At 46.2% G+C, this 27,832-nt stretch overlaps 3 protein-coding genes and 1 pseudogene across 3 annotated transcripts; all 4 read left to right on the top strand.

Annotated features, from left to right (window-relative positions):
- Positions 1-233: 233 nt before the first annotated feature.
- On the top strand, positions 234-966 carry LOC141834115 (ethylene-responsive transcription factor ERF011-like). The gene has a single exon (XM_074721563.1). It carries the CDS (start codon positions 316-318, stop codon positions 784-786), a length of 471 nt encoding a protein of 156 aa, XP_074577664.1. The 5' UTR covers positions 234-315; the 3' UTR covers positions 787-966.
- A 4,148-nt stretch (positions 967-5,114) lies between these two features.
- Positions 5,115-14,226, top strand: LOC141832939 (polyadenylate-binding protein 2-like). Its single transcript, XM_074720301.1, has 9 exons — positions 5,115-5,554; positions 6,701-6,819; positions 6,920-7,576; positions 7,657-7,734; positions 7,810-7,899; positions 10,095-10,229; positions 13,123-13,305; positions 13,441-13,641; positions 13,736-14,226. Exons 1-9 carry the CDS (start codon positions 5,302-5,304, stop codon positions 13,985-13,987), a joined length of 1,968 nt encoding a protein of 655 aa, XP_074576402.1. The 5' UTR covers positions 5,115-5,301; the 3' UTR covers positions 13,988-14,226.
- Positions 14,227-15,484: 1,258 nt separating this feature from the next.
- LOC141833805 (cyclin-D3-2-like) lies at positions 15,485-16,789 on the top strand (annotated as a pseudogene).
- Positions 16,790-18,196: 1,407 nt separating this feature from the next.
- LOC141833939 (uncharacterized) lies at positions 18,197-22,547 on the top strand. Its single transcript, XM_074721430.1, has 2 exons — positions 18,197-20,773; positions 20,841-22,547. Exons 1-2 carry the CDS (start codon positions 18,197-18,199, stop codon positions 22,545-22,547), a joined length of 4,284 nt encoding a protein of 1,427 aa, XP_074577531.1.
- Positions 22,548-27,832: the final 5,285 nt, after the last annotated feature.

The following is a 27,832-nucleotide window of genomic DNA, read 5'->3' on the forward strand; positions in this document are numbered from 1 at the left end:
CCCGTGACGCCACGTTACGCTGACGAGCTTCCTTCGTTGACTCGCCGTTCGTTTGTCAACCGTGAGGCCGACGCGGGAAACGGAAGCTTCAACGGCGTTAAGAATTTGTTTCGTCGATTTTTCCTCTCTCCTTCCTTGTCGCTTCTCCACCTTCCTTTATTTGCCACGGAATGAGTAGAGCGCCGACCCACCGCGTTTACTGCCGGCTTCTGCGCTATATATAGTAATTAAAGACGACCGCACGCAACACAGAGCCACAGCTCAGTTTTATTTTATTTTTTCCCGATCGATGAAATAGGAGGAGGTCGAAGGGCGATGGAGGGGCAGGCTTCGCTGGCGGTGGCGGCGGCGGCGAGGCATGTCAAGGAGCGGCGGTACCGGGGGATTCGGATGAGGAAGTGGGGGAAGTGGGTTGCGGAGATCCGGGAGCCGAACAAGCGGTCGAGGATATGGCTGGGGAGCTACTGCACTCCGGTGGCGGCCGCGAAGGCCTACGACACCGCGCTGTTCTACCTCCGAGGCCGAGCCGCCCGCCTCAACTTCCCCGAGGACATCTCCGACGACGCCGTCCGCGTGACCGACATCTCGGCGACGTCGATCCGGAAGAGGGCGGCGGAGGTGGGCGCGAAGGTGGACGCGATGCAGCTGGGCGCCGCCGGGGAAGAGGAGCGGCGGATTAGGAAAGGGGAGAAGCGGCAGTGTAAGAGTACTCCGGACCTGAATCAGGAGCCGGAGCCGGAGGGCGACGACGACGACGACGACTGCGGCGGCGGCAGCTCGCAGTAGAATGATGCATGGATCAAGAAACAGAGGTGTCTATACACTGTCAACAGGCGATAGTTATGTGAAATCTCTGGTTCTAGTTTGTTAGATTTTGGTGGCGAAAGGAACCAAATTAATGAACAAAATCAAAGGGAGTTTATATAACCGTGATCTAGCAATACATCAACTTTCCTTAATTTTCAATTGAATTCTTCGATTTTGGTTGCATCTTCTTGTTGATTGATGCCGACGAAACACGCATCCCTCCATGGCCATCGTCATCTGCTCCTACTGGTTATTATTCTCACTTATCAGCCACAACCCAACGATCATCTACTCTAAGTGGCGTGTTCTCGACCACAAACAAAAGCCTCTTGCTATATGTAATAATTACTTATAAAGAGGATGTTTGGATCTGATTAAGTCATCGATTAATGAATCATTATCTTCTCAAAGATAGTCGTTGGAGAAGATGAAGATATATGAAAAATACTAAAAAAGAGAGTTATAATAATATTGGATCCATGTAAATCGATCTGATGTTCAATTTAGAATTTTGTGTCAGGAAGGAGTTTAAGAACAGAAAAATTAGAGTCGATGTATACATACCTGTGTCCATGAGTATGGACCATATTTTATAAAATTGTTAATATTCATTTAAAAAATATTTTAAAATATTTTTCTTATTTTCTAGGTGAAACGGTCCATTTAAGAAATATTTTCTTAATCTCAAGGATGAACTGACTTTATGACTTTATCCCGTATGACACGTTGAGGTAATAGATTTTTGTCATATCATAAGCATCCCCAATTAGTCTAGTTGAAGAGACGTAGTCCCACTGACTAAACTGTGTTGAGTTGTCGTCGGAATACTTTGTTGAGGTGTCACCGCTCTGCCCCATATGAATGAAGTGGCTATAACAAGATCTCGAGCTCGGGGCTTGGTGTAAGGTTATGTCACGAGCTCAGGTTCGGTGCTCCAAACCAGTCGTAAGACTAAGTCTCAAGCTCAGGGCTCAATGTTTCAAGTCTGTCGTAAGACTAAGTTGCGAGCTCGGGGCTCGGTGTTTCAGGCCTGTCGTAAGGCAAAGTCATGAGATCAGGGCTCGATGTTTCAGGCCTGTCGTAAGGCAAAGTCATGAGCTCGAGGCTCGATGCTTCAGGTTTATCGTAAGACAAAATCGCGAGCTTAGGGCTCAGTGCTCCAGGCCTGTCATAAGACAAAGTCGCGAGCCTAGGGCTTGGTGCTCCAAGCCTATCGTAAGGTAAAGTCGCAAGCTCGGGGCGCAGTGCTCCGGGCCTGTCATAAGGCAAAGTCGCAAGCTCGGGGCTCAGTGTTCTAGGCCTGTCGTAAGGTAAAGTCGCAAGCTTCAGGGCTCAATGCTCCAGGTTTATCGTAAGGTAAAGTCGCGAGCTCGAGACTTGGTGCTCCAGGCTTCTCGTAAGTCAAAGTCGTGAGCTCGGGCTCAATGCTTCGGGTAAGGTAAAGTCGCGAGCTCGGGGTTCGGTATTTCAGACCTGTCGTAAGGCAAAGTCGAGAGCTCGGGGCTCGATATTCTAGGCCTATCGTAAGGCAAAGTCGCGAGATCGAGGCTCGATATTTCGTAAGGCAAAGTCGCAAGCTCGAGGTTCGATGTACTAGGCATGTCGTAAGGCAAAGTCACGAGCTCGAGGCTCAATGTTCCGAACTTGTCGTAAGGCAAAGTCACGAGCTTGGGGCTCAGTGTTCTGAGCTTGTGATAAGGCAAAGTCGCAAGCTTGGGGCTCGATGTTCCGGGCCTATCGTAAGGCAAAGTCGCGAGCTTGGAGCTCGGTGTTCCAGGCCTGTTATAAGGTAAAGTCGCGAGCTTGGGACTCAGCGTTCCGGGCCTGTCGTTAGGCAAAGTCGAGAGCTCGGGGCTTGGTGTTCCGGACCTGTCATAAAGTAAAGTTATGAGCTCGGGGCTCGGTGTTCGATGCCTAAGAGTTTTGAAGCACTTCAATATTAAATTTATGAAGCAATACTATAAAGATTAATGACTCAATCAATGAATTAAGATAAATAGAGTTAAAGAAGATATCCTGATGATTTAGAAAGAGGCTTATGCTCAATATTGAGGCTTTATATCAATAATGATAGGAATGACTCTTTGTCTGATGATATTTAGTAAAGAGCATATGTCTTGAGTTGACATTGTCGCTAACGATTTAAGAAATATATTAATTACCATAATAGTCTTCATTATCTTTAAATACTTGTTTGCACTGTGCAGCTAGAACATTGCTATGAATTCAGAATCATCAGTATCATTAGATAGAAGAGCACAAATTAATAACAACAATGATCACCAATTCTTCCTTTAAAGGGTATAATCATCCTTTCTGGCTACACAACTCCATGAATAATTAGTCCACTAATAAATGCAGGAACAATGACTTTAATCGATCTTCGAATATTATTTGAGTATTATGCATTAGTTCATTACAATACAATAATAAAATTTACGGAAATAGATGAAGATGCTTCCTTAATGTAGCTTTGTGAAAATGCTTCAACATGGGAAATACATATACTGAGACTTGAAGAATAGCTGACCAGTACATAAATTGATTATTATAGATATACACACCCACCAGGTGTGCCTGAACATCTTTGATAATATAAATTAGATCGGTAAAGATTAATAAAAATTGAAAGAATATATATGTAATTTGTATGATTATGTCAAACTTATAACATGTAATAGATACTAATCTTATCAACATTTTGGATATCATGAATGATTTATAATTAAATAGATGAGTGACTAGAACAATACCTCCTCTTTTAATAATGTATCAATAGTAGATTAGATCAATTCTCAATAACTCATATATTTGTCAGCTTGCAATCATCGGTCAAAGGAGAAGAACGGTATACATAAGGGCCATTTCAATGACATTTATGGAAGTTTAGATGGTGAAATAATAAAAGTAAATTATTAGGCAATTTTAGAAAAAAAAACTATTTGAAATATGGAGGATGAATTTTTTTGACAATATTTATCAAAGGCTGGATGATAAAATTATAATAATAAATATCTACTTGTTTAAAAGTTGTATTTAAAATTTTAATAGGTAAATATTAAACTCTTGTTTTGCATCTACTTGCGCTGCTATTTGTTTTAAGGCGTTGACTTAATCTCTGATGCCAATTAAAAACAAACTTAGATGTTCTAAATTTTGGTTGGATCTGAATTATTAAATCTTAACTAATTAACTGTCATTATTAAGCAAGACGTGAAGATTGGTTCATGAGCTTGCATACAAATTTACACGAACAGTCTTCGCACCAATTTTATTCGCTCAATTATACTTAGAACCAGAAGTTTGGTCATGTAGTGGTACTCTTGCTGCGGACCCACAGACCTACCAATTAAGGTACTTCGTGGGTAACATTCATGAGTCCCGCAATTCCGAAGTATATCTGGATCACTTGTAACGTGCATCACAACCGTCAATCACAGTCGATCAAATTACCTCTTCTTGTTTTATTAATTTAAATGTATTAAAATTAAATTATTAACTATATAAACACATGAATCCATAATGTATTATGTTATAAGAACTATAATTTGTAATTATTATATATATTAATTAAAATTAGTTTAATTTAATCATTTACTTTCTTGGATTGCTGTTGCATATTCAACTCCTGTTGCTTTCAATTTCAGCAACTGCTGTTTTCTTGATCTATCCTATTGGTCAAGGAAGTTTTTCTGATAGCATGTTTTTAAGAATATTTGATACTTTCAATTTCATGATTATATTCCAAGCATAACATAATATTTTTATGCATCCATTTCACATATTAATTGAAAGTCATAGATTCAAATCCTTGTCCTTTTCTGTAAGTCTGTTCTGTCATCACCAACTCAACTATGCTTCTAGAATAATAATTTAATTATTCACGATTTTACGAGGAAGTAAGTTGAAAAATTATAATTGACTATTATAAAAAAAAATATTATCTCTATTTCATAGAAATTTTATGCTTATCTATTGTAGCAAATTTATTCTACTTAAACGTATTATATTATGGCTAAGGATGATGAATTATTTTAATAATTATTAAAAAAAAATGTACTAGGGACGATTCCGATAAAAGTGGCCGTCCCAACCACGCTCCTCCGCTGGTGACGTCATCCGGACTGCGAAATTGTGCGGCGGACGTGGATCGACCATTCAAATCGAGCGGTCGAGATCTCCGGAACCGTATCCACTAGGGTTTGTGAAACTCGACCTATTTAACCGTATCCACTAGGGTTTGTGAAACTCGACCTATTTAAACCGCTCCGGAAAGCCGCCAAAGGGCGTACCGCGGGGAAGTTTCTAGCGGCCACCGTTCCATCACCTATCGGTTTCATTAAAAAAAAAAGGAGAAAAAAAATTATCGCCCGATCTCCGATTCATCAATCGGAATCCTCTCATTTATAGCCTTCGTCTTGCGTTCGATCGTTCAGGGTTCGTGTAGGAGCCGTGGAGGAGCAGCATTTGTGCTTGTCTAGGTGGGAGGGCGAGATGGCGCAAGTACAGATTCAGCCCCACGCCGTGGTTTCCAGTCCGTTGGCGGCAGTCGGATCAGGAGGTGCCGCGGTCCAGATCGCCTCGACGTCGTTGTACGTCGGCGACCTCGATTTGGGCGTCTCGGACGCGCAGCTGTACGATTTTTTTAGCCAGATCGGGCAGGTTGTGTCTGTCCGCGTGTGTCGCGATATCAGCACTCGTCGCTCACTTGGTTACGCCTACGTGAACTTCAGCGATCCCACGGATGGTATTTTGCTCACTGACTTCGTTTCCGTCTTGTTGTTATTTCTGTCTCCATTCTTCGTCTTCGGTCGTTACGTTTGCGTTGACATGTTACATTTGTTTATCCTTCATTAGGAGTAAATTGCAAATGCTTAAGTTGGTTCATTATGGTTTCCAATCCGAAGTTCTCTAACCCATTAACGATGTTTGCTATTGTCAATGTCTCCCAATCCTTTGTTGGACCAATGTTGATTATCCTCGACTTAGATAGCTGTGCGCAATACGATTGATTAGATAGGCGGCTTGTGTTACTCGGTTAACGAACACATTTGGATGTCTAGCAACTTCTGCTTTTTATCCGTATGCGTATTTGGTTTTGTGATGAAAAAATTAATGTGATCTTTTTTATGAAGACGTATATAATTAGAGGGCTGCTTTGGTAGAACTTTACTTGAATCAGGGACCATTTTTTTACATTCTCTAGTGTAATGTATGTCTGTAATCCTCCAAGCTATCAATAAATGAATTTTACCATTTACCCCGTTAGTTGAAATATAATAAAAAAAATTTATGCATAGGACACTTGATATTCCCCCCTCAAATAAGAAAAAAAACTGTTCTCAAATAAATATTTCAAAAACAATGGAAGATTAAATACTCTTTTTCAAAATAAATAGTCAAATACTACCTACTCTTTTCAAAGAGCAATTTAAATAGATGTTTTTTCCTTTTGTATTTCCTTTAGGCTTTTTGGAGACTTATCACAATGAACTGTGCAGTACTGGTAGTGTTCTATAGATACATCAAATTCAATTTTATTATATGGGGACTCATTTTTCTTCATTGCAAAAAATTAAGATTTCTCATTTACTCTTCTGTTCCTTTTTATTACCTCTATCAGAATATCAGACTACTGGATGTTGATGTCTGATATGCCGTTGCTGTTGAAAAATTGGAATATGCATCTGCAAACTCATGTCCCTCCATATGCATGCTTCCTATAAAGGTTTAACATATCAAAATTCACACCCAATCATGCTTGTTCCCTTCATTGCAACTTGATCCAATTTTCATTATGGTCTTTTCTTGTACCACATATCATTTGGTTCACTCAAAGTGTGAAAAGGCTATGTGTGAATTGTCCTTTACATTTTTGTGTTTCCATTGGCAGCGGCTAAGGCAATTGAAGTTCTTAACTTTACACCTCTTAATGGAAAGACTATTCGTATAATGTATTCAAATCGTGACCCTAGTGTGCGCAAAAGTGGGTCTGCAAACATTTTTATCAAGGTATGAAAATATAATAAAGAATAAATCAGGAATCTGGGCACTAAGTGTCAATGTCGAACCTTCATTGTATATGTTCATTAACTTTGTTCTTTTCTGGCAGAATTTGGATAAGGATATAGACAACAAAGCACTACATTATACGTTTTCAGCCTTTGGTAACATTCTGTCATGCAAGGTTGCTACAGATCCATCTGGTCATTCAAAAGGGTATGGATTTGTCCAATTTGAACAAGAGGAGGCAGCACAAAATGCAATCCAGAATCTAAATGGCATGCTCATGAATGATAAGAAAGTATTTGTTGGGCCATTTGTTCGTAAACAGGAGAGAGAGGGGGCTGCTAACAGTGCTAAATTTAATAATGTATTTGTGAAAAATCTCTCAGAATCTGTCACAGAGGATACTCTACTGGAAGTTTTTGGTGAATTTGGAAAGATCACCAGTTGTGTTGTGATGAAGGAGGGAGATGGAAAATCCAAATGCTTCGGCTTTGTCAATTTTGAGAATCCTGAAGCTGCTGCTAAGGCTGTTCAGGAACTTGATGGTAAGAAATTTGATGATAAGGAATGGTATGTTGGGAAAGCCCAAAAGAAATCTGAAAGAGAGCAAGAACTTAAAGAGAAATTTGCAAAAAGTAAGCAGGAGTCTACTGAAAAATTCCAAGGAGTTAACTTATACTTAAAGAATTTGGATGATAGCATTGGGGATGATAGCTTAAGAGAACTGTTTGCTGGATTTGGGACAATCACCTCTTGCAAGGTCCTTTTCTGTTAACCTTTAGTCATTTGCCTATTCCACTATATTTTGTTGTTTGGCTAATGTATTTTGGTGATTTACAGGTCATGCATGACAATAATGGTAAGAGCAAGGGATCTGGATTTGTTGCATTCCAATCTCCTGAAGATGCATCTCGGGCTGTATGTCAACTCAGTTGTTACTTTGTTTTTTAGTTGTCTTATTGTTTGTTGATTTCTTGAGTCAATCTATAATAGCTATCGGAGATGAATGGAAAAATGGTCGGCAGTAAACCACTTTATGTTGCAGTTGCACAACGCAAGGAAGATAGAAGAGCAATATTGCAGGTAATTTCTCAAATGTTACTATGTGATCAACTTTTTGTATTGTTTGAGCATATTAACAATTAAGTTGCTGCCAGTAACCTTGTTTTCCAATCTAGCTTTTTAGGAGCAGATTTTGATAACCTATAAATTCACATGAACAGTGTCATTTAATTCTTCATGGTAGTAAAGAACTATTTTGTTAGTGATAGATAAAAATATTAGATGTAACCTAATCAAAGGCATACCTACTCTTATACCTAAATTTTATAGTTATGTCTAAAAGCTATAGATACATTTGTTGTAATGCTATACAATATTTCATTCCAAACAACTTGGTATTAGACTAGGCTCTCCAAATTTCTGGGTTTCCTTCTTCAATCCTCTTGACTGGGAATCTGCAAGGTAAATAAGATGACACAGACCCCCTTTTCTTGATCATCAATGCAATCTGAATTTTGGTTTCCCTTGTTCAGTTTTCTCTCCTATGGCTACTGCCATCTTGTTCCTCTATCCCCTCAGTGCCCTATGGCTACTGTCATGTTGTTCCTCTATCCCCTCGGTGCCCTAGTGGTTCCACCATCTCTTGTGATGCTATTTTATTTTCATCACTGTAGGCAAAGAGATGAGGCCCCTTCCTTTTCAGACCACTTCGTCCTTATCAAAATAGCCCCTCATCATTGTAAACCAATAATTTAATTTTTGAGAAATTACTCAAATTTGCCCCTGATGTTGGGAGATGTCCAAATTAGACCCCTCTTCCAAAAGCTCAAATCAAGCCCTACCAATTTTTATGGACCACAATAACCTTATTGTTTCACCATACAATTTGATTTTGTATTAAGTTGTATGGTGAAATTGTTGTGTGGGTAAGAAATATTTTAATAGGATCCAAATCTCCATTTAGTTTTAAATCTATTTTTTAAACTTTTTAAAAGGAATGGTTAATGCAAGCAAGTTGCTTTTGAAATAACTTGGTGGTCAAAATAAAAATAATAAAATTCAATTATTTTTCCCTTTCTACAACTAAAGAGAAGAGCAAGTAAATTAAATAATCAACATTTTTTTCTTGCTAATTTTCTAAAGTTTAATTATTTGAAAATCTGAACAATTTGATAAATAGGTATTTTGGTTCATCAATAATGGCGGGCTTAATTTGGACATTTTGGAACTAAGGGCAATTTGCAGATCTTCTGATGTTGGGGAACTATTTGAGTAATTGCAACTTTCTTTTTCTTTTCACCCTTATCCTCCTTGTATCTCTTGCTGGAAAAACCTGATTTGCTATCGTCTCTTCATTACACCATCATTAATGCCAGATCCAAATACAAGTGTACCCCTTTCTATGCCGCCATAACAAATCCTTTGCAGTTCTCCTCCTTGTTCTGCATTGTCATTGCTTGCTTTGTTACCAATGCTTTTCTTCACCATCATGCTTGATCTTTGTAGGTTCTGACTCTTGCTTTGATCTCGGCCTTAACCCTTCTATATTCTTCTATCTCATGCTCCTCATCTGCTGCAAGTTATGCTAATTTGCATGCATTTGTCTATGCAGTGAAACTTGTGGGTGGTTGCAGGAAAAAAGTAGCGTGGTCCACTTGCTTTCTACTTCCCCTTCCTATTTCAATTGAGCGAATCAACAATAGTTGTTCTATATTTTATATGTTAAACTCAGGAATCTCAGCCACTAAATTAAACCCCCAAAATACGCAAAAAGGCATACAAGAAAAAAGAGGTCGAAGGAGAGAGTGAAGAAGCTGAAGAGAGGTCTAAAAAAGGAAAGGAAGATAGTGAGGACTTGCAAAAAGTGAGATTTGTATACAAATTTTAAGTGTTTTCCTTCTTATCTCATGCATTACCAATATTCAAATTCCACTTATCATCCTTTTTTTAAACTCATTTGTGTACTTGATTTAAGATGAGATTGATTATAATATATCGTTTCTAGCATATACTCCCCCTCTCTTAGTAAAATGACAGGCAATTCAGTCTTCTGTTAGCATTTCCTTCTTTCTTAACTCTAACAGTATTTTATTCCTCTCAACTGTTAGAATTCCTCAAGACTTGAGAATAATTTTTTTTTTACTGTGGCAAGGTGTTGTAAAGATGAAACTTTCAGTATTATGGTTGTTTCTAGAATTTTTCTTTGCCCATTGTCTTTCTATGTACTCATAGATTAACTATATCTTTGCTGATCAAGGATTTACTGTTGGTCACAGGCTCAGTTTTCACAAATACGTCCAGTGGCCATGCAAGCTTCAATTGCACCTCGTGTTCCATTATATCCTCCTGGTGCTCCTGGGTTAGGCCAGCCACTTTTCTATGGTCAACCACCACCTGGACTAGTTCCTCAGGTAAGGAGAAATATAATTGTTATTTCTATCACTGTAAATCATGTGTTAGTTCATTTATTTTGTTACAAATAGTTTTTAACTACTGACTTTATAGTTATATATATGATTTGAGGATGAAAATTCTCATTTGAAGTTTTGAAGATTTTTTATTTGTCTAATGGTGATTAAGAATTTGGAAGACATTCCTGCCGTGATTATTATTCTAAACATATTCTTTCTTTCTTTCACTTTTGTAAATCTTGGAACAGGGGACATAATAAAATTTCTTTACTTTTTTGGTCATCGTATGTATAACTTTACTTTCTTGTTAATTTCTGCCTTTTGTAAAAAAAAAAATTGCCATCTTAGTCTAATTTTCCATCTTAAAATTATATGGTTTCATTTAGCAATAAGTATATGTTTATTTGGATTTGGGATTGAAAGGACATGAAAGAAAGTTCTCTCTCAAATATTTCTGCCAGAATGAACTTTTCCTATTTTTTTTCTCATTCTGGCCTTCACTCACCTTTTTCTGCCTCTGTCGGTGCTTATTTGTGCTGCTTGCTTTAGGGCTAGTGGAGCCATTGGTAGGATAGCATATTTAGGTGTAGCAAGCGTGCTGGTTTGGGTTTCTAGGTTGTGGTGGATATAATGTTAATCGATTGGCAGGTGTGATTGTGGGATAAAATGCGAAAGCAAGTACTCTTTTTTTCCCCCTAAAAAAGCAATTCAATTTTTTTCCTCCAATCACCCTCTTTCCCCAATATAAACCACGCCAAAGCTTAATCAATGTTGTAAAATAGATAATTGATGCCTATAAATATTCCACTAGCTGCCAGAGGTGTAAGCCTCTTCTAAGTTTGCCAACTTTCTGCCATAGAACCACGCTGATTTTGGCTTGATTAGTCCTTAGCGACATTCTGAATCTTATGTTGGGAACCGAAAGGAAGCTGATTTTCACCTGATTAGTCCTAGGCGAGAAGTCTAGATCAAACTGTCATTATGTAAGTGTCATGTGAAATACTTGGTGGCACATCGTCCAACATAAGGGTTTTTGTTACAATCATGCCCAAACTGGTGAATGCAACTAATATTTATGTATACATTATTTTTTGGCAAGTACTGCATATTCGTTTTTTTTTGGTATTACGTAAGTTTCAGCTAGTGTCATATTCTAAGTGTTTTGTTTCATCAAAATATAACTTCTTTCTCATGCTGACTTATGATTGATTAATTATATCAATTGTTTGATCATACTTGGTTATTAATAGTAACATTCATTAGTAGCATCAAATAATTCTAGTATTTTACAAAAACCTTACTTTTCTCAAGGAGCAGACAAGTTCTTGTCTTGATGTTCAGAGAGTGCCAAGTGCTGTCTATTCTGTCCATTCTATTTCTCTGTTAATTTTGTTGGGATCTGAAACACTGTATTACAATCATCATTGGTTCTTCATAAGAACATATGGACTTTTAGAGTTTGTGTTTTTTATTACATTATTGATCAAAGTACTAGGCAATTAAAATTAGTATAAAAGTTATTGTAGTACACATGAGGTGCGGTCAAGAAATCCGATAATAATTGAGTATAATTCCAATATGTGATAAAAATGTGAGAAATTAGATTATAATGTTAATATATTCAAAGACGATTACTAAATTCCAACTTAGACAAATTGAATCAAAAAGAGAAGAAGATATGAGAGGTGGAGATACTAAAGTATTTTTACTAATTGATTTAGAGATTTAAATAATACTGGTGCTATATTCTTGTATATAGTTCAGTGAAGGGGGTAATATCCATTTATCAAATCGGTTGAATCTTAAATGAATTGATGATAGTGAGATGCTACTTTGTGCCTTCATCTGATATAATTTCCTTGCGACTCCAGAGTTTCTAGTTTCTAGTTTCTATAGGAAATTTACAACTAAGGCTTGTTTTTTTTTACTTACCTACATCTTCATCCTTGTTATGACAAAATTACAAATATGATTATTTGATATCTTTAATAGTATTTAGAGGATCTAAAAAGTGCCTGTTTGTGATATGCAACGGAACACCGAAGACATCCAGTATCTGGACACATTTTATCTATATTTAAAAAATTAACATAAATTTCTGGACATGTACCAAAAATGTAGGTTTAATAATTAAAATTTACACCTTTCGCTTAACTATTAAATTAAAATTCATAATTTTCTATAAAATAGCAAATAGCATAACAATGCATGTTAACCAACCAATGCAAATTATAGAAAAGAAAATTTCTGTGATAAAGTTTTGACCTAATCAATATGTAGAATGTGTTTTTCTGTTTGTCTATTTGATAAAACTAGTTTGACCACATCTATATTTATTTGACATCATTTTGATTCAATAAGTTGTCATTGATTTGGCGGTCATAAGCAGATATAATGTGATTTCTCATCACATTCTACATGTGGTTTATAGGCAAATTGAATGAAAGTCTACATTACGTATTCTTTATGTACTCTTTTAACAATGATTTCATCATCATAATCAATATCAAATTGTGTATATTTCAATTATTTTTGATCATTGACAATGAGGTGTCCCTACACCATAATATATTAGATGTGAGACAATCTTTGTTCAAGAAGCTAAACCCCTCCTATATATGGATTTGAGTTCTGGACCTTCATTTGAAAGTCCTTTAGATATAGTTTGTTTATTAATAGACTAAACATTGTCTCAACTATTTGAAATAATGATTTATATTATTTCCATGCCTTCAGTTAGTTGAAGTAATGACTAGTAATCTTCTATCATATTTCCGAATGGTTTTCAACGATACCAATATAAGATTGAATGATGTGAAGGAATGGTTTTTTATTGCAGTCTGACTCTGAATTATAGGTGATATAACTAGTTCACAATAAAACTTTATCACAGCCTGGATTCGGCTTCCAGCAGCCACTTGTTCCTGGGATGAGACCTGGAGCTGCGCCTTTCCCCAATTTCTTTATGCCGATGGTCCAACAAAGTCAGCAAGTTCAGCGCCCGGGTGGTAGGCGTGGACCATTAGGTCCAGTGCATCAGATTCAGCAACAACCTATGCCAATGATTCAACAGCAGGTTGTTAGTTCCTTTGGTATTTTGCATTTATTTTTTTTTGGTTTCCTTTCAAATGATAGATGCTATCCATAACAATCAATAATGCAAAAGGCCTCTTGTATCGCATATACTAATATATTGAACATGATTATGCAGGTGCTTTCAAGGGGTGGACGTCCCTATCGATATCCAGCAGGGCGTAACATGCAAGAAGTTCCTGGCATGGCCGGAGGGATGTTCTCTCTCCCATATGACATGGGTGCTATGCCCGTGAGGGATGCAGGAATTTCACAGGCTATTCCTGTTGGAGAATTGACATCAGCTCTTGCAAAGGCTACACCAGAGCAGCAGAGAACAGTATGCCATAATAATTTGTTTTGTTTCTATTCCAATTCAAACCGGATTCTTAGATTTTCATCGAACATTACAATTTTTTGATTTTTATGCGCAGTTGCTGGGTGAGAACTTGTACCCACTTGTGGATCAGCTGGAGCATGACCACGCTGCCAAAGTGACTGGGATGCTCTTGGAAATGGATCAAACCGAAGTGCTCCATTTGCTGGAGTCTCCCGAAGCTTTAAATGCAAAAGTAGCAGAGGCTATGGAAGTCCTAAGAAGTGTTGCTCGGCAGCAGCAGCAGCAGCAAGATTTCCCAACAGTTGACCGGTTGGCTGCCTTGTCATTGAATAATGTCGTCTCCTGAGCTACATCCGACTGCCGGGGCTAAGTGAGTTTGTGGCTGTGACTTTGGCTGGCGTTGATCTTCGAGAACTTCTTTGGCTATTTATTTAGTTATCTTTTAGAAAGGTTTTGAAACCTTTTTTTTGGTGATAGCAGCTTCTGATATCTTTCACGAAGTACTTTCAAGTTCATGTCAACTTGAAAGACTGCAGCTTAATAACAACCCAGACAGGACTAGTAAGTGCCTCTTCACTTTTTCAATATTGATGCTCGTGCTCGACACTAAAGCTCCCCAACTAGATATTATTGTTGTCGTGCCTCGTGCTTGAAACTCATTCTTCCATGTGGACGCTCTCTGTATCGTTGATGCCACTTCTGGTGCAGTGATCCGGAGGATTGTGCTTCCGGAGCTCTTTCGAGTTATCGGATCGGATGTGCTCAGACTCTTCCCGATCCGATGGTTCAGGCTCGTCCCGACTCCCCATTAACGGACGGATTCGGGTGCGAAAGAATCTGACTATTAAACGAAAGGCACGAAACCTAAAGCAAATATTAAGATATTACCCGACTTTTTAGATGGATTTCTTGCATGATTCTGTGGAATATTTACCTTTTCAATAAAAGAGTTTAAAGCACGTGGTAATTATTCTACCATGCATCTTATCAGCCCGTCCGTTGTCTCTTGGTAATTAAATTAGAATTTAACTATAATCAAGGAATGGCAATGATAATACTAGTAATAATTAAATATTCTTTACCCAATTAGAACATTATCATTTAATCACAGATTTTCTTAATTAAATATTCAAGGTTGGGTTATTGATTTAATAAATAAGTTGTTGAAAACTGAGGATTATATACTCAAAATCTGATCGTTTGAGTCCGATTAACTCAACGTTTTTGTCACGACCTAAATTTTTTTAATTAAACTATTTAGTTTTCCAAGATTTTATTTGACGAAGTTAATTAATAAACTCACACTTTTGTCTGTTTCTCTACTTGCTTCCTGAATCTGTCCATGTTTTTTAGTAAAAAAGAGTATAAAGAACAAAATGTTAATATTTGGATTGAATTCTTATTCAATAAAATAAAACTAATTTTAAGTGAAAAAAGAAAAAAATACTTGTTTATTCACCAATAAAAGTGTTTTGAGAAATCACGCAGATGATGCCAAAAGCAAGCCTGTAAAATAAATGGCGAGAAAGGAACAAGCGTACGTTTGAGAGAAGAACGATAAAAATGGCGATGGCTGATGAGGTGGAGCCATGGGAATTCCCCCCACTCTCCAGCAATTAAAGCCCTCTCGCCCCTTCGTGCCATTGCACTACTGCAGGCCTTCTGCCACCGCACCACAAGGAAAGGAGAGGAGACGAAAGGAAAGGGAGAGAGAGCAGAGGAAAAGGGAGGATGAAGAAGACGACTCGTGTTCGCTTTATTTGTTTTGCTCTCTTCTACTTTGGATTTTTCGTATGATGAATCCGGCGCTTGCTCATCGGCTATCCCATTTGGTGGAACAAAAATGGCTCTTTTGTCTCTCTTCGATCATCTTTATTGCCAAGAAGAGAACTTGGAGTTTGAGGAAGAAGTAGAGTTGGAGGAGTCTGTGCGCGCGCCGCCGCCTCCTTCGGCTCACTGTGAATATTATTGTAGCCTCCTTTGGGCGGGGGAAGCTTCGCCTGAGGAGGAGTGGCCGCAGTTGCTCGGCTCTCTGTTGGCTAAAGAAGGGGAGTTTCTCCCGGAGCTCTTTGCTGGCGCCGGCGACTTGGCTTATCTCCAGTCGGGGAGGAAGCTGGTGGTGGAGTGGGTCGCGCGGGCCGCGCGGCGGCACGGCTTCTCCGCTCTCACGGCGCTGCTCGCCGTGAACTACCTCGACCGGTGCTTCCTCCCCTGCGCCGACCGGGGGAGCTCTTCCGTCTCCAGGATGACAAGCCGTGGATGGGGCAGCTCGCGGCCGTGGCGTGCCTCTCGTTGGCGGCGAAGGTGGAGGAGATGCGTGTCCCCCTTCCGATCGACCTCCAGCTGCCGGAGGGCGGCGGGTTCGTGTTCGAGCCCAAGACCATCAGGCGGATGGAGCTCCTGGTCCTCTCCGCTCTCGGGTGGAGGATGAATCCGGTCACTCCCCTCTCTTTCCTCCATCACTTCTTCCTTCGGCTCCGCTCCACGGCTAAATCCCCCGGAAATGACGCCGGCATTGTCCGCCGCATCGGCGAGCTGGTGTGGAGGTGCGAAGCGGCTCTTCTGTCCGTAATGGCCGGTGGGTACTCATCAAAATCCATGCTTTGATCGAGTTTTCAATCTTTTAACACAACCATTTGCTCAATGTTTGGTTTAATCAATCAAAGATGGGCGATGGGCTCGATATCCGGCATCGGTGTGGGCAGCAGCGGTATTGCTTCAGGCGACGGAATCCGCCGAAGAAGGCGCCACGGCGGCGGAAATCCAAGAGACCCGCCACCTCATTTCCCTGCTCAACGCTCCCAAGGTGCGACTTTGCTGTTCCCCAGTTTCCCCTTTCTCTATTCTGCTCTTGCAACTCTTCTCTACTTCGACGATGAGCAATCGAACCTCTCTACAGGAAATGGTGGAAGAATGCTATCAAGTAATCCTGGAAACAGCTCAAACCGGCATGATCCGCCACAAGCGCAAGCTTTCCTCCTCCGAATCCGATCATTTCTTCTGCTCAACGCCGCCCAGTCCCAGCGGAGTGCTCGGTTCCTGCTTCAGCCGCGAGAGCTCATGCGACTCGTGGGAGGCTCCTCCTCGCAAGAGAAACAATCGCAGCCTGAGCAACTATCCAGCAGACGACGGAGCTGGTGACCATTAAGGTTTACTAATTAACGTTATGCCCATGGATTTTAGAAGCAAACTGCTCTCCGTCTCCGCCATGGCCTGATGCCATTGGCTCGGAGCTCCGTCGAGCAATTTCCATGGGCAACTGTGAAGTATGAGAATTTCTCGCAAGGATTTGCCCAGACTCATGTAGGCTTCGTTCGACCTTAATAACAGATCATCGAGACGCAATTTCCAAAATCACCTTTGACTATGATTTCATTGCTTGATTCATACGCAACGTAATTGGCATAAACCAACCCAACAAAGTTGTTCCTACTCGTCTAATTGCTACGTAAGACTTTACATTTTGCTATGATCCGAGTGCATGGATTTAAACTTCTCCAGCACTTGGGCAATGGAAAAGGGTGTTGTTGGGTTAAGAAAAAGCTTCCACTGTCCTGTCACGAGTCATTCATGGAGCTAATAATGAAAAGGGTGAGAAAGAAGAGAAGGGCCAATCATCAATGAGTGTCTTCTCGAGTCCTTTGATCTTTTCTTCCAACCCTTTTAACACCGATCTGGATTGTAGACGATGAAGATGGATGGTGGACAGTGGACTCCTTCCTTCCTCCATCCTGTCTCGGCTCCCTGTAGCTCTCTGTTACGGTCGTAAGGATACGGGTCGGGACCCGACCGAGAGACATGACCGAGTCGAGTCAACTATCCAAGGACAGTCGGCTGAAGCACTGAGGCCCGGATCCAAGTTCCCGGGTACCAGCCCAGAGCTCTCCACCCGAGCCCGGCAGCCCAGGGCCCGCCGAGAAGACGAATAAGCTTACCAGGCCAACTCCCCGATAATCCGAGTGGATGGCATACCCGACTCGCCGACTCCCAAATAGTCCGATTGAGTAGCAGCCCCGACCCGACCCAGGGAGTCGGGGCCGAATCGTACGCCCTACTACTGACCACTCCATTCCTTGTCCTAGAACTACTCCAGCTGACCAGCATGCCGCGAGGTATGGCGACGCGCCGCCGGACGTACACTTCTGACAACAAGGTGTCCCCGACATTAAAGGGCACCATTCCTCGCCCGTACAGGAAGTACCCGCACAGTAAGGTTCCCCTTACTGTGCCCAGGGTACGGATATCCTCTCCCTTATATAAGGCGACCCCTGTGAAGGGGCCAGGTATGTTCTAACCTCTGCGCCATTTCTTCTACTCTCATTTTGCTCTCCTGCCGTCGCTGACTTAAGCATCGGAGTGGTCTCGCCGGTCCCGCCGGCCAGCCTTCTCACGGTGTCTGTGATTGCAGGTCTCCGGCGATCAGAAGCTAGTTTCAACCATTTCCCCGCACAGCGCCCCTGAGGAAGTGACTTGTGCGCCCAGGAGAGGTTCTTGACGGGAACATATTTTGGCGCCGTCTGTGGGAACACGACAAGTCCCGAATCAAGACATAGTCATGGGTGAACAGCCACATCCTCAGCTCATTACCCTCACACAAGAAGAACTGGATAGAAGAATAGCGACGGCCGTCCTAGCCGTCACTCGGAGTCAGTACGACGCTGCCGCGCAGGCTTCCCGAGTCCCCACTCGGGTCGAGGAGCTCCCTCCCGCCGGCACTAGGCAGCAGCGGGATCCACCCGAAGACCTGAGAGCCCCCTCCCGGAGACCCCAAGGCGAAGCTAACGATTATGAGGCTTCCGTGGAATCGGCCGCAGAACAAACGCCGAGCCGAGATTTCGTCCGAGGCAAAAGGCCCGAAACTGGAGAAGTGAGAGGACCGGAAAACTCGCCCTTCGTACGTCGAATCCTAGACGAGGAGGTGCCTCGTCAATTCCGGATGCCACAGTTCCCCGAATACACTGGGAACGCCGACCCGGAAGACCATCTGGGTCGGTTCGAGAACGCTGCGCTGCTGCACCGATACACGGATGCCATCAAGTGTCGGGTCTTCTTAACCACCTTGGCCGGATCCGCACTGAGGTGGTTCAATCGGCTGCCACAATCCTCCATCCGGTCCTTCGCCGACTTCAAAGGCGCTTTCTTGCGGCACTTTGCCACCAGCAAAACGTATCGCAAAACCATCATGGACCTCTTCGCCACCAAGCAGAAGACTCGGGAGTCTCTGAAGGAGTTTGTCCACCGCTTCAACCAAGTCGCGCAGGAGGTGCCAGCCGCCTCCTCAGACGTCCTGGTGAATGCCTTCTCCCAAGGCTTGACCGAAGGCGACTTCTTCCGGTCAATAATTAAAAGACCTCCCGAGAACTTTGACGTACTGCTCAGTCGGGCCGACAAGTACATTCACGTGGAGGAAGCTCAAGCTGCCCGGCGCCGAGAGGCCGAGCCCGGCCACGGCAGTTCTTCTCACCGAAACGCCCCACCGGCTCCCCGAGCCGAAAGAAAGCCAGCGCCTCAGCTGTTGCACAGGTCCGACTTGGACCGAACTTCGACGCCGACTAAGCATCACCAGCGGACCATTCATGAGGTGGCTAATCAGCCCAGCCCCCCGGGCCGCAACTCCAGATGGGCGCCTAAGTTCTGCGCCTATCATCAATCAAGAAGCCACGACACCAATGAATGCCATCAGTACGCCAAAGAGCTGCGCTTGGCCGCCGACCAGCGGACACAGAAGTCTCCCCATCAGAGACAAGGAAGACCCGCCGCTGGCCGAGCTGGTTCCAGACCACGGCCTCCTTCTCCCCGACCTACACACCACCGAGACCGATCTCCTAGGCGAGGGGAACAGGCTTCTCGGGAAGAGGCTCCCCGAGATCCGAGGTCCCACCACCGTGAGGACTCTCCCGGCCACAACCAGAACAACCCCACTCGGGGCACTATCCTCATGATCACCGGAGGAGCAACTGATGGCGACTCCCACCGAGCCCGCAAAGCCCACAGCCGACAGCTGGAAGTCTGCGGTGTCGGTAAGGGACCCCGAGAGGAAGGACCAATCATCGGATTTGGTCCTCAAGATTTGGAAGGCGTAGAGACACCACACGACGATGCCTTGGTCGTGCACGCCACCATCGCCAACTATAATGTCGCCCGAGTCTTCGTCGACACGGGAAGCTCGGTAAACATCATTTTTCTGAAAGCTTTTGCGCAGATGCAGATCGACAAGGCCGACCTGTCACCGATGACCACTTCCCTGTTTGGGTTCACGGGGAACGAAGTGCGGCCACTCGGACAGATCACCCTCGCCATCTCTCTGGGAGAAGAACCATTGAAGAGGACTCGGCGCGTTCCGTTCACCATAGTAGACGCGCCGTCAGTCTACAACGTTATCTTGGGAAGGCCAACTCTCAGCGCCTTCTCGGCAGTGGTCTCCACATATCATCAGAAGATGAAGTTCCCGGTGGGGGATCAAGTCGGGGAATCCCGAGGAGATCAGCTGGCCTCCCGGAAGTGCTATGTGGACATGGTCCGGACGGAAGCCAGGAAGAATCGCAAGGTGCAAGACAGCGGAATCCATTCGGTGCAAGAGGCCCCCTCCATGACCAACCTCGAGGAGAAGGAAACTCTGCAAGTCTGCCCCGACCGCGCCGACACGGTGGTCCAGATAGCTGCCGATTTGCCGCCCGAACTGAAGGAGAGTCTCGGGGCCTGCCTTCTTCGGAATCAAGATGTCTTCGCCTGGAGTACTGAAGATCTCACGGGCGTCCCTCCCTCCATCGCGGTTCACCGGCTCAACGTCCTGCCCGACAGTCGGCCCGTGAAGCAGAAGAGGAGGCACTTCGGGCCCGAGCAGAACCGAGTCATCCGAGAAGAGGTGCAAAAGCTCCTGAAGGCGGGACACATCAAGGAAGTGCACTTCCCGACCTGGTTGTCCAACGTGGTGCTCGTCCCGAAGCCTAACAACAAATGGCGGGTATGCGTCGACTTCCGGGATCTCAACAAGGCGTGCCCAAAAGACTGCTACCCCCTGCCCCGCATAGACCAGTTAGTGGATTCCACGGCAGGGTTTGAATACATATGTATGTTGGATGCCTATCAAGGCTACCACCAAATTCCACTCGATGTAACCGACCAGGACAAAGTTAGCTTTATAACAGCCGACGGCACTTTCTGCTACACTGTTATGCCATTCGGGTTAAAGAATGCAGGGAGCCACTTACCAACGCCTGATGGATCGGGTATTCCAAAAACAACAAGGAAGAAACATTGAAGTCTACGTCGACGACATCCTAATCAAGTCGGCTCGGGCAGACTCTCTTATAGCTGACATCGAGGAAACTTGCAGCACCTTGAGGCAATTCGGGCTCAAACTGAACCCGGCTAAGTGTCTCTTCGGTGTTCGAGCCGGGAAGTTTCTCGGTTACATAGTCACCGAGAAAGGAATTGAAGCCAATCCGGAAAAATTACAAGCCTTAGCTCAGATGGCCCCTCCCCGAAACCTAAGAGAAGCTCAGAAGCTGGTCGGGCGAATCATGGCTTTGTCTCGGTTCATCTCTCACTCGGCGGGGCGAAGTCTACCCTTTTTTAAGGTTCTCCGAAAGGCTCAGAAGTTTCAGTGGAACGCCGACTGCGACCGGGCCCTGGAAGAATTGAAGGCTTATTTAACCCAGCTTCCCCGACTAGCAAAGGCGCTCCCGGGCGAACCGCTACTGATGTACCTTTCTACCACCGAGGCGGCAGTCAGCTCGGTGCTAGTAAAGGAAGAAGAGCAGGGCCAGCAACCGGTATATTTCTTCAGTCGGCTGTTGAAGGACGCCGAGACCCGATACACCAGCTTGGAAAAGCTGGCCTGGACGGTAGTCTTGTCGACTCGGCGGCTTCGACCTTACTTCCTTTCTCACCCGGTGACGGTCTTGACCAACAGCAACTTGGGGAAAGTGCTTACTCAGCCCGAGTTCTCGGGACGCCTGGCGAAATGGACCATGGAGCTCAGCCAATACGACATTCGCTACCAGCCTCGCGTGGCCATCAAAGCGCAGGCATTAGCGGACTTCCTAGCGGAAGCACACCAAGGCAAAGCCGACGAAGAATGGAAAGCATATGTCGACGGTGCGGCTAACAAGCAAGGAAGTGGAGTCGGAGTGGTCTTGGTCTCTCCACAAGGTGAGGAAATACGGCTGGCGGTAAGGTTGGGTTTCAGGGCCTCAAATAACGAGGCCGAGTACGAGGCAGTTCTCATGGGCTTGCGGGCAGCCAAAAGAGTCGGGGCCACCCGAGTGCAGCTCCTTTCGGACTCCCAGCTGGTGTCCCAGCAAGTCGAGGGGAACTATGAGATCAAGAACGAGCGGCTCCGTCGCTATGCGGAGGTCTTTGCGAAGTTGAAGACGGAATTCGAGGAGGTCACTCTCAGCAAGATCCCCCGAGGCGAGAACAGCAAGGCGGACGAGCTAGCCAAGTTGGCGAGCTCGGTCACCGAATGGACAGAGGAGAAGCCGATCACGCAAGTGGCTTGGATAGCTCAGATAGATCAACCCCCCAGGATGACCGAGCCGGACGACTGGAGGAAGCCGATCCTCACTTTCCTCCAGACCGGTGAAGTACCTGGTGATCCGGAGCAAGCCCGCCTCCTCAAAAGACGCGCCACCCGATTCACGCTGATAGGGGAACAATTGTACCGCCGATCCTTCTCTCGGCCATTACTCAAGTGCCTCGGTCCCGAAGACGCCGAGTATGTATTGAAGGAGGCCCACCAGGGATGTTGCGGTAATCATGCGGGAGGACGATCCCTGGCTCGGAAGGTCCTCCTAGCCGGCTACTTCTGGCCGACTCTCCAGTCGGACGCGGCGAAATTGGTGTCCACTTGCCTCCACTGCCAAAAGTACCAGCCGTTCCAAGACAACCAACACAGCAATTGAAGACGGCCACCACTTCGTGCCCATTCGACCAATGGGGGATGGATATAGTCGGGCCCTTCCCGATCGGACCTCAACGGAAGAAGTTCTTGTTAGTGGCAGTCGACTACTTCTCAAAGTGGGTGGAAGCGGAAGCCTTGGCCCGAATCACTGAGGAGGCGGTGCTCAAATTCCTATGGAAGAACATCGTGTGTCGATACGGCATCCCGCAGCGGCTCGTCTCGGACAACGGGCGGCAGTTCCAAGGCAGGAAGATCCAGGAGTGGTGCAAAGGACTCGGCATCCAGCAAGCCTTCACTTCGGTGGCTTATCCTCAAAGCAACGGCCAGACCGAAGTCGTCAATCGGGAAATAGTGCGAGGACTGAAGACTAAGCTGGATCACGAAGGCGGCAGTTGGGTGGAAGAGCTACCTTGCGTCCTTTGGGCATACCGCACCACTCCGAAAGAGAGCACCGGGCTTACCCCATTCCACTTAGTGTATGGGGGGGAAGCCATAGTTCCCATGGAGGTAGGAGTCGAGTCGGACCGTCGACAGCACTATGGCCCCGACAACGACGACAAGCGACTCATGGAGTTGGATCTCATATCCGAGACCCGGGACCAAGCAGCCGCTCGGTTGACCGCTTACCGACAGCGCATGTGCAGTACTTACAATCGGCGAGTCATCCCTCGAGCCTTTCAAGTGGGAGACTTAGTCTGGAAGAAGGTCAAGCCTGTGGGAGAAGTTGTCGGCAAGCTTGAACCCCCCTGGGAAGGCCCCTATCGAGTAATCAAGAAGACCAACTCGGGCGCGTACTACCTGGTGGACTCGGCCGGAAAAGAGTTGGTGCGACCATGGAGCTCCACTCACCTTCAACCTTACCGGACTTAGCCACTAAAGCGGAAGTTTTTCCTTCTCATGATCACCTGTATCCTTGGCTGTAATCAGAAGCTGATAATGAAATGACTTTTTCAGGCGTCACTCAACTTGTCAAGGTTCCAAACTCTCCCGACTCGGACATAGTCGGGATCGAGCATTCAGGTCTCGGACCTGCTCCTTCGACTCGGTCTAAACTCTCCCGACTCGGACATACATAGTCGGGATCGAGCATTCAGGTCTCGGACCTGCTCCTTCAGCAATTGCCCTTCTCAGGGTCTAAACTCTCCCGACTCGGACATAGTCGGGATCGAGCATTCAGGTCTCGGACCTGCTCCTTCAGCAATTGCCCTTCTCAGGGTCTAAACTCTCCCGACTCGGACATAGTCGGGATCGAGCATTCAGGTCTCGGACCTGCTCCTTCAGCAATTGCCCTTCTCAGGGTCCAAACTCTCCCGACTTCGGACATGGTCGGGATCGAGCAATCAGGTCTCGGACCTGCTCCTTCAGCAATTGCCCTTCTCAGGGTCCAAACTCTCCCGATTCGGACATGGTCGGGATCGAGCCATCAGGTCGCGGACCTGCTCCTTTGGTAATCGCCCTTCGAAAGGTACAACTTCACCTGACTCAGAGGCAGTCGGGATTGACTCAGTACTTCAAAAATAACAAGTTCAAAATCCAACACGAATACTCGGTAAAAGACAAGGCGGCATAGGTTTTCATTCAACTTCAAAAGGAAAGAGAGTTACAAAAAGAAGAAGTACAAAAAGCCTGGAAAAGGAAGGTGCCAAAAAACCCCGAATGGGAAGTACATAGCCTAACGGCCCCTCCTATCTTCTTCCGGCAGCGCCGCCCATACTTTCTCGATGTCGAGGAACTCCAGCGAGGTCCCTTCCGGGAACAGGCCAGCCTCGTACACTTGATTCAGCGCCCCGTCGAAGCCGTACTCTAACATCCGGGCCGTCTTCTCCTGATATTGGTCAAAGTATTCCCGAGACGACAGCCAGGCCTCTTGAGCTGCCTTTATCCGCTCGGGCTCTTTCTCCTTATAGGCGGCGAACTCGCCCTCTACCGCTTTCTTCTCCGCGGCCAAGTCCTCCGCCCGCTTCTTCCAGGTGGCCGACTCCTCAAGCGCCCGAGACAGCTCCCTGCCCCTTTGAATCAGTTGCTCTCGGGTCAGCCTCAGATCCTCTTGCTCTTTAGCCCGAGCCGAGGCAGTCGCCTGCTCAAAGGCCTCTGCTTTCTCCTGAGCCTTCAGCAATTCGGCTCGGTATTGGGCGGCCTCTTCCGCGCTCTTGGTCGCAGCTGCCTTCGCCTCAGTCAGCGCCTGCTCGCGAGCGATACCCTGATCCTTTACGGCTTGCAACTGCTGGTCAATCGCTTTGACTTGGCTGTTCAGATAGAGGAAGCGGGTGTGCATCTCCATGTGTTCAACCCATATCTGCATAAGACAGTCGGTTAGTGACAACGGGGTACGAGAAAACGACAGTCTAAGGAAAAGAAGAGACACTCACCCGCAAAATGTGGAAATTCCCGCGATAGCTCAACTCGGAGGTATTTATCCCCCGGAAGGAGTCACTGTTCCGGATCGCACGGACCCGGGTCATCAGATCCCGCACCTCCGTCGGGTTAAAGGGCTCGTCGGCGGCCACCCGGGTCAGCGGCAGAGTGAAGAAGTCGGCTCCGGCCGTCGACGGGCGCCCGAGTCCCGAGCCAGCCGACCCCGAGCTGGTCGGCATTGCCGCTCTCGAGGAAGATTCTCCGGTCGGGGGTAGCGCTCCCCCAGTCGCCTCCTCACCTTGGGGAGCCGTGGTCATCCCGGCCACTGCGGCAGACAGAGCCGGGTCGGACAGCGTCGGCATCGCTCCCGCAGAAGTGGTTGGCGCCACGACTGCGTCCGACTCCACGACCATCGTCTCAATCGGAGTCGGCGGTACCGAAGAGGTGGTCTCCTGGCCTCGGTCGGGCGCACTCGCGCCAGCATCACTGGAGGCGGGGAGATGCCCCTTGGACGCCTTGGACTTTCTGAGCCGTTTCTCCTCGCGGCGGAGTGGACTAGATTTCTTCGACCGTTTCCCTTCGCGGTCGGACGAGCTTGAGCGGTGATGCTTCTTCTTGGAGTGGGAAGAGGAGGACTTCTTTGATCGACCTTCCCCTTCCGTCGGCTCTTTCCCCTTGCTGGCCGAAGGAGGCGCGGCACTCGGCGCCGCAGTCACGGGCACCTCCTCCCGAGTGGCGGACTCGGGTCCAGTGGGTACGGGAAGATGACCCTCCCCTTCAGGTCTCACCGTCGCCAGCGGCTCCACCAACTCGGGCTCGGGAGCAGCAGAAGTCCCGGCTGGCTCCGCAGCAGTCGGCCTCTTGGGGGTGACCAACGCCTCCAAGTGCGCCCGAGTCCATTTCAGGCATTTGTTCGTTGAAGCATCCATCCAAATGTCGTCTGCCAAGGAAGAAAAGGAAGCTAAGTTAGTCATTACAGAAGTCCGAGTAAATAAATAACTTACCGAGTTCGGTCGAGAGCTCGGCAGCGACAGGACTCAAGCCGGCCCGGAAGAGAAGCCCTTCCTCCCCGACTAGCTTGGTAACATCAAATTGAAGGCCCTTCAGCACCTCATAGGCGTCTTGGTAGACCTTGTTCTTCTTGTAAGGCTTCAAGACGGGCAAGGCCGAGAGCTCGTCCTGCCATTCAGTCGGGAATTCGAACGGACTCGGGGGGGAGATGTAGAAGAATTGGGGGTGCCACCCCTTGTTGGAAGAAGGATACCCGATCAGGAAAGGGAGGCCTGGTCTCGAGTTGAAGAAGAAGACGCCCTCTTTCTTCATCTTCTTCGGATAAAAGAAAAAGTGGAATACTGCGGGGTCTAAGGGGATTCGGTACAGGCGAAAGACTAAGACGACTCCACAAAGGAGTCGGAAAGAATTCGGGGCAAGTTGGTTCAGTGGGAGCTGGAAGTACTCGGCCACTTCTTGAAAAAAGGCAGGAATCGGGAATCGGAGTCCCCCCTCTAGCTGACCATAGAAGAAGGTGGCGTACCCGGGTGGGGGAGTGTGGAGACGATGGTCGGGCTCGGGAACCTCTATCCTATACTCACTCGGGATTTCGTACTTCAGACGCATCTTCGAGCGGGTTCTCTCGGTGAACTTGGTGACCTCGGACTCGTACCAAGGACCGGTGGGCGGAACGCTCTCGGATGGGGTCCCCGTCGACGGAACACTCGCGGATGGCGCATCCATTGATGGCACAGACCCCTCAGAAGCCATCGCTACCGACCAGAGACGACCTAGAGCAGCGCTACTAAAGAAGGAAAAAGGAACTCGACCAGAGAAGAGCACTTACGTGGTGCGAAGAAGGAAGAAGGAAGGAGGCGGCGACGAGAAGAGAATCGGAGGAGAAAGCAGAGAAGAGAACCGGAGGAGAAAGCAGAGAAGACGGCGAGGAGAGGCGCTGTGTGCCAGGTCCTCCCCTATTTATACCGAACCCTAGCAAAGCTCAGCCGTCCGATCAGACAGTCGAAAAAGGGCGGGATCTCCTGGCAGCCGTCCGATGATGCGCGTTTCCGAGGCGTGATACGGCGCAATTATGGCGACGATTCGGCTGTCCCATCGGACACCCCGCCGCAGTAAAGCACGCCATGCCGATCACGTGCGCCGGCCGACTCATCCAATGTCCCCCCGACACGTGGCAGCCCATCACTGGCGGGTCAATGCAGGAATGTCAACCGGTACCACTCGACTCGGACTGGGTCTAGTCAGTCGAACTCGTCTCCTTCGACTAGACTAGTGGGAAGGCTGGTGTTACGGTCGTAAGGATACGGGTCGGGACCCGACCGAGAGACATGACCGAGTCGAGTCAACTATCCAAGGACAGTCGGCTGAAGCACTGAGGCCCGGATCCAGGTTCCCGGGCTCTCCACCCGAGCCCCAGCCCAGTGGGCCCGCCGAGAAGACGAATAATCTTACCAGGCCGACTCCCCGATAATCCGAGTGGATGGCATACCCGACTCACCGACTCCCAAATAGTCCGACATCCCCGAGTAGCAGCCCCGACCCGACCCAGGGAGTCGGGGCCGAATCGTACGCCCTACTACTGACCACTCCATTCCTTGTCCTAGAACTACTCCAGCTGACCAGCATGCCGCGAGGTATGGCGACGCGCCGCCGGACGTACACTTCTGACAACAAGGTGTCCCCGACATTAAAGGGCACCATTCCTCGCCCGTACAGGAAGTACCCGCACAGTAAGGTTCCCCTTACTGTGCCCAGGGTACGGATATCCTCTCCCTTATATAAGGCGACCCCTGTGAAGGGGCCAGGTATGTTCTAACCTTTGCTCACTTCTTCTACTCTCATTTTGCTCTCCTGCCGTCGCTGACTTAAGCATCGGAGTGGTCTCGCCGGTCCCGCCGGCCAGCCATCTCACGGTGTCTGTGA

Source organism: Curcuma longa, chromosome 8 (genome assembly GCF_044706935.1).
Source record: "Curcuma longa cultivar G26 ecotype Majalengka, Jawa Barat chromosome 8, ITB_CL_G26_1.1, whole genome shotgun sequence".
Taxonomy (NCBI): domain Eukaryota; kingdom Viridiplantae; phylum Streptophyta; class Magnoliopsida; order Zingiberales; family Zingiberaceae; genus Curcuma; species Curcuma longa.